Source organism: Tachysurus fulvidraco, chromosome 15, assembly GCF_022655615.1.
Source record: "Tachysurus fulvidraco isolate hzauxx_2018 chromosome 15, HZAU_PFXX_2.0, whole genome shotgun sequence".
In the NCBI taxonomy this organism is placed as follows: Eukaryota; Metazoa; Chordata; class Actinopteri; order Siluriformes; family Bagridae; genus Tachysurus; species Tachysurus fulvidraco.
Window position 1 is genome coordinate 13,114,433 of NC_062532.1, and position 20,555 is coordinate 13,134,987.

Here is a 20,555-nt window from a genome sequence, read left to right on the forward strand (position 1 = left end):
TTTTCTTTCAGTATATGAGTTGAAAACAGAACGGATAAAGACTCGTGAAAAGGTTACAATTTAATAACAGTGCAAACAGATGCGTTTGATTCAAATAACCAGAGTAGACGTACCCCGGAAATGTGTTCACATGGTACTGTCCAAAGTAAGCGTGTGTAAACATGTGTAGACAAAAAGAAGGCGCTTTGAGTTGCGCGGCGCTGGGAGTTAAATCCTGTAGTAAAGTCATTCAGGTTTTTTTTTTTTTAAACCTGTATAGCGATTGTTCTTTTCAGGTACAACGAGAATGTAATTTCCAAAAGAATGTGGTGTTGATAAATAAGTGAACCTTTATTTAGCAGGAGTGTTGGGGTTAATGTTAAACTCAGAATGAGTTCAAGACTAATAGAGTGATGGAGTAACAGTAATGCGGGGAGTAATGATGGCAGTGTGGACTAACCGAGCCCTAAAGTTACACCTCTTTACACTACACATCACTTTGCTCTTTTCTCAAGGTGAGACTTTTTTTTTTAAATAGTTATTATAAATAGACGCCATAGATATCTGGGTGTTTCCCATATTGCGTTATGCTGAAATGTTGTCTTTAGAGAGCTATTACTAGTCTTTCTTAACTTTACTACACTGTATAGAAGTTATTCTTTTTGTAGCTTATATATATTTTATATATCTAACTTTTTATATAACTTTATACAAAATATATAGCGTATTTTATCTAACTTTATATATTTATTATAATCCTTTAATAACTGAATAGAAACTCTTCTTTTTTTAATTATTATTTATTAATGATCTTTTATGTAAACTTTTAAATTGCTCTATTCAATCGATTCAGGTTTATTCCTGTATTTATAATTTACTAAAGAATTGCATTTGTTTGCGTATTTTTTTCTTTTTTTAACTAAAGTTTTAAAAGAATTTGAAATAAAATACAGCCTCACAAATGACTATGAAAGTGTTTTATTTTTATTATTATTATTTTTCATTATTATTATAATGTGATGCACAGTGTAAGAACAAATAATGTCTAGTGAATTACTTTTATTTATTACATTTATTTGTGGCTGAAAGTGTATGTTCTGAGAATAAAGAATTAGGTGATGTGCATGTATATATTTTTTTATATAGATATATAACTGAAAGATTAAAATCATTTTTTGTGTGTTTTGTGGTTGAGCTTTGTGTAGGTTTTAGGACCGGATGCTGTATGTACCTTTGGTACATCATATGCATAATCGTTTGTGTGTGTGTGTGTGTGGTTTCTGTTGACTCATAGACTTTGTTATAACACATTAAATCATTCACTGTTCTTCCAGCATCATTTGGAGCAGACGTCAAGTGCTGGTGGCGAAGGGTTTCATATAACACACCCATTGCATCTGTTGAGTGTCAAGCAAATCCTCAGGAATCTACGCTGGAGTGTAGCTTGTGTCTCCAGCATGTGCTTTCCTTTAAACCAGCAATACACTTGTCACAGACTGGGTGCAGCCACATGAGTGCAAGCTTCAGTGCGCGTCTGGAGTCCCATCACATGCAGAACGCAACCTGCACACTGCTCTGTCCAGGAAACACAGCGAGACAAACACCTTTGTCCTGTATTCTACAAGAAGGCTGTGAGTATTTAATTATTATTTAGATATATTCTCACTCACTCTCACTCATTTTCTACCGCTTTATACGAACTACCTCGGGTCACGGGGAGCCTGTGCCTATCTCAGGCGTCATCGGCCATCAAGGCAGGATACACCCAGGACGGAGTGCCAACCCATCGCAGCGCACACACACTCTCATTCACTCACGCAATCACACACTACAGACAATTTTCCAGAGACGCCAATCAACCTACCATGCATGTCTTTGGACCGGGGGGGAAACCGGAGTACCCAGAGGAAACCCCCGAGGTATGGGGAGAACATGCAAACTGGAGGCGGGAATCAAACCCCAACCCAGGAAGTGTGAGGCGAACATGCTAACCACTAAGCCACCATGCCCCCCTATATATATTGGCTTTGTTTTTGTACAGATGTCTTAAGTAAAATACTGCTCTTCTATAGCACTGCTCTTCATGAACACTAAAAAACTGCTGAAACTTGCATTTAAATGGTTATATTTATTATATTTTATATTCCTTGTTGAAAATATGTAGAAACTAAAATTGAGGCATTTTTTATTGTTCCTTATATCACATCTGTTAACGAGCACATGCGCTATCACAGTCTCGCATTTTATTAATTGATGCCCAGCGAATAATGGTGCCATAAATAATACTCGTTAAACTAAAAAAATTGGAAGCCTTTGCTGTTTAGTAAATGTTGTTTATATACATTGCAGTTGTTCGAATAATTTAAAGATACAAACAAAATATATATATATAAATGCATGTTGACTATGTCAACTCACTGACAGTTCAGGTTAGCTAAAGTTAATAAAAACTTCACTGATTAGTATGCACCTTAGCTAGCCTATAGCCCTATTGCCCTGGTCAGTGACTTGTTTTTTAGATTAGACTAGATTCAACTTAATTGTCATTACACATGTACAAGTACAAGACAACGAAATGCAGTTTACGTCTAACCAGAGTGCAGTAGTAGCAATTGCAGGATATAGTGTTTACAAGAGTTAAATAAGTTATATAAAGTGTTAATATGGAAGTGACTTACAGATGTGTGTGTTCTATGAACATAATATACAGAGTTACAGAAGGATATGTGCTGTAACAAAATATATGGCTATTACTATAATCAGTAATTTACAGATGTGTATGTACTGTGAATATAATATATGTAATATAATATAATATATATAATATAAAAAATACATGTGCTATGAATATAATATACAGATGGCTATTACTATAAACTGAAATTTAGAGAAGTGAGCAAATGTACAAGTGATCATAAGTTTTGTTTTTTTGTTTTGTTTTTGGAGGGGGGACAGTGTATGAATGACAGTAGGATCAGCGAGGGGCAGAGTTCAATAAAGAGACAGCTCTAGGAAAAAAGCTGTTCTTTTGTCGGCTGGTCCAGGGGCACCTGAAATGCCTGCTGGAGGGCAGAAGTGAAAATAGTCTATGGGCAGGATGAGAGGAGTCCTTAAGGATGCTGTGAGCTCGAGTCAGAGAGCGTTTCTTCTGGGTGTCCTCCATGGCTGGGAGTGGAGTCCCTGTGATGCGCTGGGCCGTTTTCACCACCCGCTGCAATGTGCTGCGCTCTGCAACAGAGCAGCTCCCAAACCAGACTGAGACACAGCTGGTTAGGATGCTTTCTATTGCGCAGTGGTAGAAATTCACCAGGATATCAGGAAAGCTGATTTTTCTTTAGTGTCCTCAGGAAAAAGAGGCACTGGTGAGCCAACTTGACCAGGCTGGAGGTGTTGGTATTGTGTATTTGTGTAGACTTGTGTATTTGCTTAAGAGTTTCTATTCCTTTCTATTCCCATTTTCAGTTGTTGTTTTAGTGACTGTCTCCGCTTCTGTTTGCTACACCTACGTTTGTAACCGTTCACGTTTCTCACATCATGTCACATATTTATATCAATATACTCCTTCACTTTCATTCAAGAGTATGTGTCTGTGACACTCAGTTGCACTTAACTACAAAAGGCACGGGTGACATCCTTCAGCAGTGAAAAGAGCATTTAAAAAGATTTCAACAAATCTTCTGTTTGGGTTTCAGTGTTGTTTCTAAATAGAATGTAATGTTTGATCAACTTTTACTTTTAACTTTAACTTGTAAACTGTAGGATATTAAACCATCATTCGTGATTGTTTTCAAAAATACTATAGAACTCACAATTTGTTGGTGACTGTTACACAGTGATAGTGTGTAAGTATGGAGTTATGTACTGTTACACAGTGATAGTGTGTAAGTATGGAGTTATGTACTGTTACACAGTGATAGTGTGTAAGTATGGAGTTATGTACTGTTACACAGTGATAGTGTGTAAGTATGGAGTATGTACTGTTACACAGTGATAGTGTGTAAGTATGGAGTATGTACTGTTACACAGTGATAGTGTGTAAGTATGGAGTTATGTACTGTTACACAGTGATAGTGTGTAAGTATGGAGTTATGTACTGTTACACAGTGATAGTGTGTAAGTATGGAGTATGTACTGTTACACAGTGATAGTGTGTAAGTACGGAGTTATGTACTGTTACACAGTGATAGTGTGTAAGTATGGAGTATGTACTGTTACACAGAGATAGTGTGTAAGTATGGAGTTATGTACTGTTACACAGTGATAGTGTGTAAGTATGGAGTTATGTACTGTTACACAGTGATAGTGTGTAAGTATGGAGTATGTACTGTTACACAGTGATAGTGTGTAAGTACGGAGTTATGTACTGTTACACAGTGATAGTGTGTAAGTATGGAGTTATGTAATGTTACACAGTGATAGTGTGTAAGTATGGGGTTATGTAATGTTACACAGTGATAGTGTGTAAGTATGGGGTTATGTAATGTTACACAGTGATAGTGTGTAAGTATGAAGTTATGTAATGTTACACAGTGATAGTCTGTAAGTATAGAGTATTGAAGTATGGAGTCTGCTAAAATGATGAAGAAATGCTCAGGACATAACAAAGAAGAATATAAAATGAGCACTTAATACACCTAAAAGGAGCTTCGTAGGCATCAGAGTCATCTTCAAACTGTTCAGTGACAGTTGTTCATTTGTACTGAGAACAAACATCCTGTGGTGAGCCTATATTTTTTGACAAATACCAAGCTTCCTGTCTGACTGGGTTGTACCCCCTTGCAGTGTGATTTTACATTAAATTAGAGTGGGACTTTTCATTGTCTCTTTTAGCTTGTTGTAACCCACCTGTTACTTATTCCATTTCCATCAATTCTTATCTGTTTTTCAGATCCTCCTCCCTCCTGCTTAGTTCCATCCTATGATGATATGAAGAATATCCATTGTAACTGGACAGGGTCACTTAACCCTTTAATCCCTACCAACTTCACCCTGCACTGGAAGGAGATTGCTGGAAATAGGTAAAACTCTAATCAGATGATAAAATTATTACTTTTCCATTCCATTGTTATTATATCATAAAGCTGTTCCAAGCCAACAGGCCTACAAGCCTACAAAAAAGTAAGCCATTTGAGTAGATGAAAATGCTGACATTAATAAATGTAATATTACAAATAAATATTTATTCCAGACATTATAAAACTAAGATACCTGTCCATGTATTAAAACTGCATAAGAAGATGATAGCAGCAGTATCTCAGAAGTCTGCTTTATTATGCTTTAGAATGTTTAATAAGAACAGCAGGTCTTTTAAACTAAGAGAATGAGTTATGTACATAATTTGAACATCTGTCAAGCCAGTGAGCTAGTTACCTACCTACAAAATTCAAACAGTCTGAAATTCACCAGACCTTAGAAACCTGCAGTCATTGATACAATGATAAACCTTACATTATATAGAATATAGATAACATTCTTGAGACAAATGTGAGATTATTTTTCCAGCAGCTCAATCTGGGAAAAAATTGGGTTATGCAGCAGGTCATCTCATAATACACCAGCAATTTGAAATTTGGGCAGCTAATGAAGATAAAAAATAAAGATTTTGACCAAGTTAAAGACTTCAACCACATTGAGATGCTGTGGTGACATTTTGAGAGAGCTGTTCATAATAAAATGCCTTTAGACATAAAAGAACTGAAGCAATGTTGTCAAAAATGATGCAGGAGACTCAGTCTAAAATGATGCAGGAGTGTTTTTTGTTGTCACCTGAGCTTGTTTTTTTTTAATAGAAGACATTTAAAGACTTGAAAGAGGGTCAGAGATAATAAGTGACTGGTAGGAAGGGTGAGGACAGCGAGACAAATGCTGTGGGGAATTAAAGAGGAGAGCTGACATCCTGTAACATGTTCAAATGTTTTGATAATTGAGGCAGTAGGTCATGCTGCATGTTTTATAGTAAAATGTCTGTGTGTTAAAAAATGTTAAGATAAATCAAAATTGAAAAATATTTTCAACATTTGTCAGATTGTATATTAATATTATATTTATAATCACACCCTCCAACGTCACCCATATGAGGATGAGGTTCCCCTTTGAGTCTGGTTTCTCTCCAGGTTTCTTCCTTTACCATTCAAGGGAGTTTTTCCTCACCACAGTCACCTGAGTCACCTCAGACTTTCTCATTGGGGATAAACACAAACACATTCAAATATATCTAATATTAATCTTGAATTTTGTATTCTATTAATTTTTATATTATTGTTTATAATAAATTTTTTTCTATGTTTATGTTCTGCAAAGCTACTTTGAGACCATGTCAATTGTAAAAAGTGCCAATACATATAAATTCGAATTGAATTGAATTGAAAAAATAAGTCCAAATATTTCAATATTGTTGACAGAAAATCCGGCAAAAGTCTGACAAAAGTCTGACACTTCTAATTGAGATTATAAGTAAAAAATGTCTGTGATAAGACGAATGAAATTTCTGACATAAGAAATATACATAAAGATTGAAATAATACATCAAATTAGAATTTTTCTTTATATTTGTGATATAAAAATTTTAATATGGATTGGCAAGTAAACAAGTCAGTTAATGTTTCAGGGTATTCAGAGGAAACCAAACCAACAAGATCTTTCCATATTGTGTGAGTATATGTGTCTTAACAGGGTTTTTTTATTGCAGGTTCAATGGCTTTAAAGATGTAGGGGAGAGTGACAGTGGCATTATTCCACGTGAACAATACCCATCTCATGAATACATTGAAGTGTGGGTTTCTGCAGTAAATGCATTAGGAAAACTTAATTCAGAAATTCTCTTAATCAACACACAAAATATCAGTGAGTCCCTTACATATACTCACATCTCACACTTTCTTTTCACTTTTAAAACACCTTGCAGTAATTTGTTTGGTTTTATTTGCCTTGTGCTTTTCCATCTATTTTTATCAGTCCAGCCAGACCCTCCTTTCATCTACCATCATAGTTCTAATCCCTTGGAGATTTCTTGGAAAATGCCTTATAACCAGTTTGGAGAATGGCATTGTAAGGTCCAGTACAAGAAGCAGTGTGACCAGGATTGGACAGAGGTGAGACAAATGGGAGTGGGGAATAAAAGGGGAGGGGTGACTACTGTAGCACGTGACATCATTTGACATCATCCACTTAAAAAGATCTTTAAATCTGTTTAATTGTTTAAAATTGTCGCAGTAGGTCATGCTGCAAGTTTTATAGCGTTTAAAGTGTTTTGTGTGTGTGTGTGTGTGTGTGTGTGTGTGTGTGTGTGTGTGTGTGTGTGTGTGTGTGTGTGTGTGGTGGGGCTGTAGGTTGAAGACTCTTATGAGGTGAGCTTTATATTGGAAGACGCTGTGCCATTTACAAAATACAGGTTCCGTGTTCGCTGTAGACATGCTTCTGATGAGAGTTCAGTGATGAGTGACTGGAGCCCAGAATACATTGCTGAAACTCCTGTGGCAGGTTAGTTATTAAAATTAAACAGCAACAAAAAAAGAGAAAAAGGTCTTTGGTAATATTCTTGCACATTTTTTAAAAAAATGGAAAGGGTACAATATGATAAACTTTAGTCCAGTTCCTATATCATGTGGAAAGTTCTTGGTTGTGTCTTAAGATTATTGGTAGATTTAAGATGGCTTAACACTGTACAATATTTAGCCTGATTTTGTTGATTTTGCAGAATCATTGGAAAGGATGACTTTTGATAAGGATTTGAGATCGTGGGTCTTAGGATGTATTATGTGACAGTCTCAGCGATTGCTGGTTTAGTGCCACGATGACCAAATACAATCATTGACAATGTCAAAAAATTTAAATAGATTTTTTTTTTTATTTAAATAAAATTTTACCAACTAAAATCTACCAATAGGAGGATGGCATATGATTACAGGACAATTGCAAACACATAGCGGCAATGTAGCTATGGAGCAGTGTACTGACAGTGTGTAATTTTGGCAGTAGACAGAATTTCTCCAAAATGTCCTTTTACAGTAATATCATGACAGGAATAAAAGAGGCATAACAGAAAGAAGTGGAGAATGAATTACAGATTCCACGTGTGTTGCTAACTTAAGTTCATGGCTATCTATGATCAAGAACAAGAGGTGGAATGTTTGTAGATATTATATACAATCATATATAGAATTACCCGGATCACATTTATGCACAATGAGCATCACTATTTCAGCCACATTTGGTTAACACTCCTAGGTGAATTTTGGCATTAAAATAATTAAATATTTATTATATTAATTTAAAGTGATGTGCTTGAAAATAACATTTCATAACAAGAACATTTTTTTGTAACCACTTCCTTAGCTCCAATGGGAATGCTTGATGTTTGGAGTGACTGTGATTCTTCTTCAGATGAATCCAGCTGCACCGTCTTTTGGAAGGTATATGTTTGATCAGATCATGACCAGAGCACACAGCAGCATATCAGTACTCAATCACATATCAGCACACTAATATTTTGATTTAAAAAACTGACTCTTTTGGTAACTCGTTTTTTTATCCTGTCGTTTATGTCTCCCTTGTCTAGGAGATGCCCAAACAGCAGGCAAGAGGCAAAATCAACAGCTATTTGCTGACCATGAAGCTGAGCAACGGCTCTGTGTTGAACATAAACAGATCAGTGTACGCGTCTGCAAAGATGTACATGCGATGTGAGCAGGGCACGACTAGAAAAGAACCACCAAATTTGGTTTCACATGCTCAGCAAAGCTATCTGAGGTGTCCTCAGGAGCAAAGCTGTTTTCACTACTGCCATCTCAGCATTCCAGTTAAGGAAGTGAAGTGCATTGGAGTGACCGTTAACACAGCAGGGGGCGAGTCAAGTCCAGCACTCGTGGCATTACCCATTACTGGTGAGTTACTGAGCTTCGAGGAAGGATAATAGTGCTGTATGTTTAGCAGCCTTGTTATATCATTAAAGCATTTTCTTCCTCTGATTTTGTTTATAGGGAGTAAGAAAGATTTAAAGTTAAGCGAGTGTAGTTCTGTTAGCTCTGCTGTGCATTTAAAATCATCCTGTCATGCAGCACAGTCAAAGGCAGCTGCAAGTGCAAGTTAGCGATTTTATTTAAAGATACTGGCAAACAATTACAAGACGTGATGCAAACTGGGGATAGTAGCTCAGTGATTGTCCTAAGACATTGTCCTATTGACTAGAAGGTTGTGAGTTTAAATCTCCACCCTCTTTTGGGCTCCTGAGTTTTGGGCTCTTGTGCTCAGTCATACACAGTATACATGTGATAACAACGACCCAACCCTACACATGTGCATCCCATGGATGTGGTAAAGTAAAGTTGGATTACTAGCTTTTTGGTTATTGGAACATGATAACACTAGCCTGAAAGGTTCGATACTAATTCAGGTGACTAATAATGTGTCAAAATCACAGCAATTTTTTGAATCTTTGATCAGAGACTTAAATACCTTCTCTGAAAACACCCTTATAAAGATTAGTCAAGTCAAGTCAAGTCAAGAAGCTTTTATTGTCATTTCAACCATATGTAGCTGTTGCAGTACACAGTGAAATGAGACAACGTTTCTCCAGGATCTGGGTGCTACATAAAACAAAGACAGGGCTAAGGACATGTAAGTAGTCTTAGCCACATAAAGTGTAACTGTGCAACCTGGTGCAAACAGTGCAGGACAAGACAAATAAGACAGTGCAGGACAAAAGACAGTGCAGATTAGAGTGATTTAACAGTCTGTTCTGCTGGGATTTTTTGTTTGTTTGTTTCATTTTCAAATATCCTCTATGTTTGTGTGTGCTGTGCATTTACCTTTGTCCAAGTCTTTGGACACAAAGCAAGTATGTTAACGTTTTCTTTTACACTGAGAAAAACATTTGCCTTAAGCATAAGGCAGTGTGTTAGGGTGAGCTGAGGTTAAAGTGAAAATCGCAATTGCCTCCAGGAACTTTGGTTTGATTTCCACCTCCGCCCTGTGTGCGTTTACATGTTCGTCCCTTCAGGGATTTCATACAAATACTCTGGTTTCCTTATCCAATTGCATTGTAGGCTGATCGGTATCTCTAAATTGTCCCTTTGGATAGGCTCCAGACTCCCTGCTACCTGTGTAGACCCTGTGTGTACAGAAAATAAATGGATGGAAATATAGGAATGTGTATATGTTCATGAAAACCACTAATTGCAAATACTGATGGCATATCTATTGTTTTGGTAGGTCTGGTTCATACAGCCGGGACATTGGAGGTCAGAGGGAGGAGTGAGGAGCTAAATGTATCGTGGTCTTCGTTCCCTGACAACATTCAGGAATATGTGGTGCAGCTTAAACCAGTAGGACTACCTCACACCCAATGCCTGAACTGGGTCAAGGTTCACAAAAACCAGACATTTGTTACACTCAGGGGTAGGTGTTAGTAAGCATTTATCAATAATTCACAATTGTGCTTTCACAATGGCAGGAAATGGGACAAAGACATTGTCATTTTTAGAGAATGAAATAGTGCCAGGGACCAGTAGAATTTCTCACACCGCATTTAACCCTGCATTATCATTCTAAACCACAGTTTTAACTCTGGGTAAAGGATTATTTCATATTGGTAATTAAGAATTGGGCCTAGCACAGCTTTTTACCTGGGATAATGAAACACTGCTCTGAAACCATAACATAAGTCACATTATTCCTGAAGTTACTAAATAATGCATAGTAGAATAAAGTGCTTGAATGAATAACTGACTAATACAGAGTGTCACTGCCTCAAGATCCTGTTTTTGTAACATTGCACGTGCTTTCACTTCTTATTTACTGAGGTTCAGGCCAAGAGTTAGGACTCTTCTCCTCTTTCCTCAAAAATCTCTCTTACAGTATGCCCAGTTCAGCAGGTGTCGATTCTCGCTGGACCATTAAGTTAGCTGTGGCGAGTGGTCTTTGTAGCATGTTTCTGTAGATTTTTCTGTTTTCTTGGAAAGGATGAGAGCCAGAGCTGTTTGCAGATAGTGCTTTGTGTGGGCAAGCACGATGCACATTGTTAGTACTATTATTGAGGCCACGTCATAGCTAGTGGCATTCTTCCTGGTTTGCTCTCTCTGCTCAGTACTTACTTTCACTCTGAAACAGCAACAGCCCTCTCCAAAACAGTTTTGGTTCTGAGACTGGCTACACTAAATTGCACCAAAGTATTAATGCGTGCATTGTATACTTGACCTGAAAAATTGAGTGCTTTTCTCACACACAAAATCATTTTACAATTCAATTAAAAACAGCAGCTAGAAAAAAAGAGATATGAACTGAAACCTCTGAAGGTTTTTAGGGATTTTTGACTTCTTGGTGTTTGTATTGCACATTACAGATTTTGCTTTCAGAAGTCATAGTGATGATGAGGACGAGATAGCTGATGTCTCACATTTAGCCTTTGTCTCCATCTTCAGGTTGTTTACCAGATTACACAGCTTACAACGTATCTCTGTTTGCTATTGTCAACAACCGCAGCTGTTTACTCAAGTCTGCCATTGCCTACACTGTTGAAGGAGGTATATTTGAATTAATTACTCCTCTTTACTCATATTTTGCGAAACAATGTATGATAAATATGTTGATTTGCATCAGACAATAGTATGTGTATTTACTGACACTAAATTGCAATAATTTCTAGTTATATTTCTAAAGAGTTAGGCATAAACTCTTAAAGGCATAAAGTTACTCTAAAATTAGTTATTATTAGTAAATATCTGCTTTTTTCTACAGTGCCTCCAAAAGTCGAACATTTCCAAGCTATATATACCTCTCAGTTAAGTGTAAACCTGACATGGACACTCATTCCACTTAATATGAGCCGAGGACATATCCTGCATTACCTTGTGGGCATCAGTAATGATGTAGATGGTGAGTATTAAGACCCAGTGGTCCTCAACAAAGTTAGACAAATCAGGAACATACCAACTTCCTATTAACCTTCACAAAATACTAATTTTCATTTAGTGTGCTTTTAATTAAATACAGCAACAATAGGTTGATACCCTCACCAAAACTTTTATTTGGACATTATGTAGATCTTCTCATTCATGCAATTCTCTAATCAACTATTTTTGTGATGATTTAATGTTGTCTCATCTCATAGTGAGTGGTTGTGAAAAAGTCCATGAAATATTCATGAAACAATCATGTTTACATTGTGGCACATTGCTGATCTGCTTCTGAGAATAGCTCAATAGTATTTTCAAGTTTGGTATGGTTAAAACATTTAGGTATATTTGTTTCTGTTTTTTACACAGTGTACAAAGTGAACAGCAATCAGAGCAGTCTTCAGCTCTCTAATCTGAAACCTGATCAGAAGTATGAAGTGTGGATCAGCGCTAACACTATTGCTGGAGAGGGAAATAGGACATATGCCTTTTTCACCACTAATCAATCTGGTATCTCTTTCCCCTTAACACTCTTACGTCTATCCATTATGCTGCTCTAGATTTGTTATAAATTTAAATTATACAGCTTCACTTTAATTATTCTTTTGCCCAGCAAATAGTCTGACTTTGGGGAGACTTTTATTGTCTTATCATTAATTTCTAAGGACAGCAATAGTAAGCCATATCACATGACATGAAGAATTTCTGTATCCAGACTGATCGGTTGTGTGTGTTGTATTTGAACTTCTTAGCTCAAATATATAAGCATTAAAGTGACGTGACATACGGCTAAGTACGGTGACCCATACCTAGAATTCGTTCTCTGCATTTGACCCATCCAAAGTGCACACACACAGCAGTGAACACACACACACCGTGAACACACACCCGGAGCAGTGGGCAGCCATTTATGCTGCGGCGTCCGGGGAGCAGTTGGGGGGTTCGGTGCCTTGCTCAAGGGCACCTCAGTCATGGCCGGCCCGAGACTCAAACCCTCAACCTTAGGATTACGAGTCAGACTCACTAACCATTAGGCCACGACTTGCCCCCTTTTTTTTTTCTTTTTTTTTTCTTTTTTTCTTTTTTTAAATATAAAGTCCAACTATAAGCATTAGTCCAACTTTTTTCTGTTATACTGTTATAAATTCTCTGTAATTGATAGGGAATAATGAGAAATCCTTTTATGTGTTTTGTTCTTCAGGAAACATCATTCAGGAACCCAGTATAATTATGATCATAATATTTTTAATCTTGGTCATTGGTCTTGGTATTGTGTGAGTATAAAATATTTTTTTTTGTATTGTTTTAATATTCTGTAGTAAAATGAATAACTGTATTAATACAATATACAGAGCTTATTGTTTTTGACACCGATATGTAATGAGGTCTTGTGATACCACTACAGTGTCTGAACTCAATAACAACCTCCCATTTTAAGGTGTTGTTTAAAGGCCAAGAAAATCAAATGGATCAACATTCCGGACCCCATCAACAGCAGCTCATTTAAACAGCTGAGCAATCAGGTCAGGAAAAAAAATTAATATGCCAATAGAATGAGCAAATCTAAAGCTTGAAAATGCGTAAAAGCATCTACATCCGGTCGCATAATATTAGATTTGATTTATAAACACTCTCTCACTCACTCATTTTCTACCGCTTATCCGAACTACTCGGGTCACGGGGAGCCTGTGCCTATCTCAGGCGTCATCGGGCATCGAGGCAGGATACACCCTGGACGGAGTGCCAACCCATCGCAGGGCACACACTCTCATTCACTCACACTGATTTATAATCATTTCATAATAAAAAATGAGTTGCAGTGTGGCGAATAAGCTTATTAAAAAAGTGAATGTGTTTACAGATGATTTACTGAAAGCATAACCCATTTGCCTTTTGCAGCATAGTACAAAACATGTTGCTTTAAATTATTTGATCATAACAAGGTCACAAATGAAATAGTTTTGCTTCACTGTTGGTTAAGCATAATGTTTCATTTGCTTGCCTAAAAGTGTAACTAACATTTAGACACTACATTTGACAATTTTTGTACTCGTGTGTATAGTCATAAAATAAATATTGAGCATCAGACAGCTTCAAATAGTTTGATGTTACAAACAAACCTCAAGTGATTTTTAATTAAACAGACACAACCTTACAACTTTGTCATTTATCTGTTGAGAAATAAACAATGGATGTTTTTCCACAAGTAATTGCATTCAATGTGTAATATGAGGCATTTTTTCATCCTAACTATTTGTGTGTGTGTGTGTGTGTGTGTGTGTGTGTGTGTGTGTGTGTGTGTGTGTGTGTGTGTGTGTGTGTGTGTGTGTGTGTGTGTGTGTGTGTGTTACAGTTCTGTCAACCATGGCCTGTTCCTGCAGCCTCCATGGAGCATGGGCTAACCATCTCTCAGGTGGAGGTAGTTCCTGAGGTAGAATTTCATCATGGACCTGAGGTGGAGCAGCCAGAGGAGCAGCCAGAGGAGCAGCCAGAGGAGCACAGAGATCACGACCAGAGCAGAGTAAAAGAGTTGCAAAGATACGAGGAGTCAGAGCGGAACAGCTCTGTGCTACGTCGTCAGAAAGAATACAGCCAAATGATTGACAGCAGTGATGAGGAGGGTAAAGAATGTGAAGAAGATGAGTGGAATGAGGAGCCGTTTCCTTCCGACTATGAGAAACATTTTTTGCCCTGCATTATGAGTGTATGATTCTTCATCTGTGCCTGGAAGAGATTATTATGATTATGGCTTGTCACAGCTTTTTGCTGTATATTATATTGTGTGCATATTTGGGTACAAATGCAACTTAAACAAATGCAATGCAAAATGTTGTGTGACAAGCATCAGGATAACTGACTCAGGTGTCATTAATGTGCCATTTTGGTTACATAACCTCATCTACATTGACTGACTGTATGTATTGGAAGACATTGTGCATAGACTTATCTGTTTTTGCAAAAAGATTTGCACGTTTTCCAGAAATACCCACTCATTGCTAAGACTCCATGTGGTTTTAAATCAAATAATAGATTTCTGTGAATTTGTTAAATATTGGTTTAGGAGTTCTACATGGACATCTCTGTGACAAGCCAGCTAGGGGGTAAAAAACTGGCCTGTTCCTAATAATTTGGCTTGTCCCTAATATTCTGGCCTGTTCCCAATATTCTGGAGTTGGAGCGGGACAATATGTGCTACGTCGACAGAAAGAATACAGCCAAATGATTGACAGCAGTGATGAGGAGGGTAAAGAATGTGAAGAAGATGAGTGGAATGAGGAGTGGAATGAGGAGCCGTTTCCTTCCACTATGAGAAACATTTTTTGCCCTGCATTATGGGTGTATGATTCTTCATTTGTGCCTGGAAGAGATTATTATGATTATGGCTTGTCATAGCTTAAACATCTTAATTCAATTCAATTCAATTCAAGTTTATTTGTATAGCGCTTTTTACAATAGACATTGTCTCAAAGCAGCTTTACAGAACATTTATTACGCAAAATGTTGTGTGACAAGCATCAGGATAACTCAGGTGTCATTAATGTGCCATTTTGGTTACATAACCTCATCTACATTGACTGACTGTATGTATTGGAAGACATTGTGCATAGACCTATCACATTTTGCACAAAAATGTGCACGTTTTCCAGAAATACCCACTCATTGGTAAAACGTCATGTGGTTTTAAATCACATAATCACAGTGCTACATGGACATCTCTGTGACAAGCCAGCAAGGGGATGTACAAAGTTACTCTTCAGCTTAGATTCTCATTCTCCTTCTGCAAAGACTGAATCTTACTGCAAATGAAAATCATGACTTGAATATTTTTCATGTGCAATTTGTGATTGAACGTTTTTGCAGTAATTTAATTATACTGTGATTTATAATTTGCATTTTGCAACTTTTTTATTTTAAAGAAATTCATCATTTTCTCAATGAACTTTTTTTTTTAAAGATTATGTTTATACTTGATAATACTTGAATTCTGGAATTCTTAATAAAAATGACAAGAATATGACAGAGGTTTTCTACGGCTTAACCACCCCTCCAGCATAGTTTGCTGTGTCAAACATTACAACCTACACCCATAAGTAACACATTTAACAAATAAAAAATTTAAGTGAAAAACTTGAATTAGATCTCGAATATTCCACAGAGGAATATTCAAACAGAATTGAATCAGCACCAGCTAAATACATATTGTAACATTAGCCTGTTCCTAATAAACTGGCCTCTTCCTAATAATTTGACCTGTTTCTAATAAATTGGCCTGTTCCTAATAATTTGGCCTGTTTCTAATAATTTGACCTGTTTCTAATAAATTGGCCTGTTTCTAATAATTTGGCCTGTTCCTAATATTTTGGCGTGTTCCTAAGAAACTGGCCTGTTCCTAATATTTTGGCCTGTTCCTAATAATTTGGCCTGTTCCTAATAAACTGGCCTGTTCCTAATAAACACAACCACAAACAAAACTATATTTTAGTTTGCCCTGTATTTGGCTCCATCCATCTTCCCAACGACTCTGACCAGCTTCCCTGTCCCTGCTGAAGAAAAGCATCCTCGCAACACGATGCTGCCACCACCATGTTTCACGGTGGGGATGGTGTGTTCAGGGTGATGTGCAGTGTTAGGTTTCCGCCATACATAACATTCTGAATTCAAGGGAACATTATTAGAAGACATGGGATTAGTTTCCATTGTTATGCTGATGACACACAGTTATATATCTCATCAAAACCAGATGAAATAGCCACAGTGTCCAAATTAACTCAGTGCCTTAGAGAGATAAAAGACTGGATGAGCTGCAACTTTCTATTGTTAAACACCGATAAGACAGAAATACTACTCATAGGTCCAAAAACCAGTGCACAGAAACTCTCACAACTTAACTCCCATTTAGAGGGATGTACTGTTACTAGTAGCTCGACAGTGAAAGACCTCGGTGTTATATTAGACAGTAACTTGTCTTTTAAAAATCATATCGTTCATACTACCAAAACAGCCTTCTTCCACCTTAGAAACATTGCCAAGCTGAGAAACATCCTGTCTGTATCTGATGCTGAGAAGCTAGTTCATGCGTTCATGACCTCTAGACTGGACTATTGTAATGCATTACTAGGTGGTTGTCCTGCATCTTTAATAAATAGGTTACAGTTAGTCCAAAATGCAGCTGCCAGAGTTCTCACTAGGACAAGAAAGTATGACCATATAACCCCAATTTTATCATCTCTACACTGGCTACCTCTTAAGTTTAGAATTGACTACAAACTGCTGCTACTTACGTACAAGGCTCTTAATGGTTTAGCTCCCATGTATCTAACTAGTCTTCTAACACGTTACAATCCTTCACGCTCTCTGAGATCACAAAACTCAGGACTTCTGGTAGTTCCCAAAATATCTAAGTCTACTAAAGGTGGTAGAGCGTTTTCTTATTTAGCTCCCAAACTTTGGAGTAGTCTTCCTGATAGTGTTCAGGGCGCAGACACACTTTCCCAGTTTAAATGTAGATTAAAAACTCATCTCTTTAGTCACATAATACATCCCATAATATCATGCACCAATACATCAGACCAGCACATTTTTATGAACAGCAGATATGTTAATCCCTTTCCACTGCTTCTCTCTTTGTACCCATCCCCAGGCATCCAGACACGGTACCAGCTCCCGACGTCCTCTGTGGGACGAAGCCTTTGGACGTCCACTGAGCCGAGGCCGACTCTAAGAATCCTGAGACATCTCCAGTTAGACTCTGTGGTACTCAGGAGATCAGAAGTCCTTGAACCTTACACCAATACAACATTTAACTGACTGTATATTACAATCACACCCCCAGTGTCACCCATATGAGGATGGGTCCCCCTTGAGTCCGGTTCCTCTCAAGGTTTCTTCCTTTACCAATTTAAGGGAGTTTTTCCTTGCCACTGCTGCCTGAGTCACCTCAGACTTCCTCATAGGGGAATAAATACATGCACATTGTGAACTATATACAACTAATAATAATCTAGAATTTTTATTCTGTTAATTCTTATTTCTTTTATTATTCGTTAATTCCTTTATCATTAATTATGTTTACTTTCTGCTCTGTGCTTATGTTCTGTAAAGCTGCTTTGAGACAATGTCTATTGTAAAAAGCGCTATACAAATAAACTTGAATTGAATTGAATTGAATTGAATTTTGGCCTCATCTGAGCAGAGCACCTTCTTCCACATGCTTGCTGTGTCCCCTACTTGGCTTGTCACAAACTGCAAACAGGATTGTTATCTTACTTTTTTTTTATTGTATATACAAAATTATTATTATTATTAAAACCATAAAAATTTAGGTTAAAATTACAAAAGATTAACATAACATTCAGATGGCAGTGTTGAAACTGCTCCAAATGCTGAAAGAGAATGTTCTGAAAATGACAATATTGTTGATTGGTTGTATAATGTACAGTCATATGCAAAAGTTTAGGAAACCCTTAGAATTTCCATGATTTTTGTATTTATGAATATTTGGGTGTTTGGATCAGCAAGTTCATTTTGATCTATCAAATAACTGAAGGACACAGTAATATTTCAGTAGGGAAATTAGGTTTATTGGATTAACAGAAAATGTGCAATATGCATCAAAATGAAATTAGACAGGTGCATAAATTTTGGCACCCTTGCCATTTTGTTGATTTGTTTTGATTAATTGGAACACACAATTGGTTTGGTGAGCTCATTAAGCCTTGAGCTTTATAGACGGGTGCATCCAATCATGAGAAACGTTATTTAAGTTGGCCAATTGCAAGCTGTTGTTCTCTTTGACTCTCCTCTGAAGAGTGGCAATATGAAGGCCTCAAAACAGCTCTCAAATGATCTGAAAACAAAGATTGTTCAACATTATGGTTTAGGGAAGGCTACAAAAAGTTATCACAGGGATACAAGCTGTCAGTGTCCACTGTGAGGAACATAGTGAGGCTATGGAAGACCACAGGCACAGTTCTTGTTAAGGCCAGAAGAGGCAGGCCACATAAAATACTGGAGAGGCAAAGGCGAAGGATGGTGAGAACGATCAAAAACAGCCCACAGACCACATCCAAAGACCTAGAACATCAACTTGCTGTAGATGGTGTCACTGTGCATCGTTCAACAATTCCGCACACTTTGCACATGGTAAAGCTGTACAGGAGAGTGATGCGAAAGAAGCCTTTCTTTCTGCACACACACCACAAACCGATTCGCTTGAGGTATGCAAACGCACATTTGGACAAGCCAGCTTCATTTTGGAATAAGGTGCTGGGGAGTGATGAAACTAAGATCAGTCAAAAAGTTAGTTACACCGGGGCTGGATATTTCAACAAGACAACAACCCAAAACACTGCTCAAAATCTACTCGGGCATTTATGCAGAGGAACAAGTACAATGTCCTGGAATGGCCATCCCAGTCCCCAGACCTGAATATCATTGAACATCTGAGGGGTGATTTGAAGCAGGCTGTCCATGCTTGGCAACTATCAAACCTAACTGAACTGGAGATGTTTTGTAAGGATGTTTTTCTGTTGGGGTGCTCAAATTTATGCACCTGTCTAATTTTGTTTTGATGCATATTGTGCATTTTCTGTTAATCCAATAAACCTCATTTCACTACTGAAATATTAGTGTCCTTCAGTTATTTGATAGCCCAAGATGAAATTGTTGATCCAAACACTCAAATATTTATAAAAGAAAATCATGGAAATTGTCAGGGGTTTCTAAACTTTTGCATACAACTGTTTATTGAAGGGTGTGTTGTGTAATTAGAATGCAATTTTAGTTGTCAGGTATTAAGAGTACAGCTTTCATATTAGTCAAAAGAAAGTAACATTTCAAATGGACCTTATTAAAAGATTTAAACACATATTGGACATTACTAGACATGGTGTTGAAACAGTCTGAAGTAGATTGTGATTGATTTTGCAATGTATTGTCATTTCAATGCAATAAAATTAAATGTCCAGATGCAAGTCTAGTTAATTATTAAGAGTCTATTAATTACTAATATTGCATCCATTCTCTTAAATGCAGGGTTTCTGATTTTTGAAAGCCAATGTTGACATATAAAATCACCAAAACAAACACGTCCCTAACGAAAATGGGTCCCACCCCTGTATTTATAGCTCCGCCCACACATACATACCTAACCCAGGCAATAATGGAAAGAAATGTCTATCATAGCTGAAGGGAAGAACAATATGATTGCAGATTAAACAAACAAGCAAAAATGACAAGCATCATCATGAAAGGACGGCATATATTAGTTCTGTGAAACAAAGCAAAACCAACGTTACTCACCTATCGAGAAGGAAGAAGGCGTCTGTTGGCCGCATATTCACAGATTGGAGTTTCCCGAGTCAGTAACTCCTGAGCTAAACGCTGTTACTACACAAAACGTGGTTGTAGCTGCATCTCTACATTACTACGATAGAAAAGAGGTGTTAATTTTGGAGTAACAGCGTTTAGCTCAGGAGTTATTGACTCGGGAAACTCCAATCTGTGAATATGCGGCCAACTTCCTGCTCCTTCAGTTCTCTCCAGCGCTGGAAAGCTGGTCCTATATTAACACGTCCTACTTCTTGCCTTATTGTAAGATTTTCTTCGCTTTCTTTCTTTGTTTTTATCCTCCATGTCAATGTTAAAACCGCTTTCTGCTAATGTCACACATGCGCACTGAACACT

The 20,555-nt window shown here is 37.3% G+C and overlaps 1 protein-coding gene across 1 annotated transcript; it reads left to right on the forward strand.

The window, feature by feature from the left end:
- The first annotated feature begins 145 nt into the window (after positions 1-145).
- il12rb2l (interleukin 12 receptor, beta 2a, like) lies at positions 146-15,888 on the forward strand. Its single transcript, XM_047801138.1, has 15 exons — positions 146-494; positions 1,314-1,610; positions 4,868-4,997; positions 6,668-6,822; positions 6,934-7,070; positions 7,308-7,458; positions 8,314-8,390; positions 8,537-8,861; positions 10,189-10,374; positions 11,397-11,498; positions 11,713-11,850; positions 12,240-12,380; positions 13,072-13,144; positions 13,309-13,393; positions 14,224-15,888. Exons 1-15 carry the CDS (start codon positions 407-409, stop codon positions 14,578-14,580), a joined length of 2,442 nt encoding a protein of 813 aa, XP_047657094.1. The 5' UTR covers positions 146-406; the 3' UTR covers positions 14,581-15,888.
- Positions 15,889-20,555: the final 4,667 nt, after the last annotated feature.

What these genes read in the sequence shown, in the direction of transcription:
- il12rb2l (XM_047801138.1), top strand. Translation starts at nt 407, where the DNA reads ATGCGGGGAGTAATGATGGCAGTGTGGACTAACCGAGCCCTAAAGTTA. An exon ending in GACATTTGTTACACTCAGGG is followed by an intron (nt 10,375 to 11,396) that starts GTAGGTGTTAGT and finishes CTCCATCTTCAG; the next exon opens with GTTGTTTACCAGATTACACA. An exon ending in GTCATTGGTCTTGGTATTGT is followed by an intron (nt 13,145 to 13,308) that starts GTGAGTATAAAA and finishes TCCCATTTTAAG; the next exon opens with GTGTTGTTTAAAGGCCAAGA.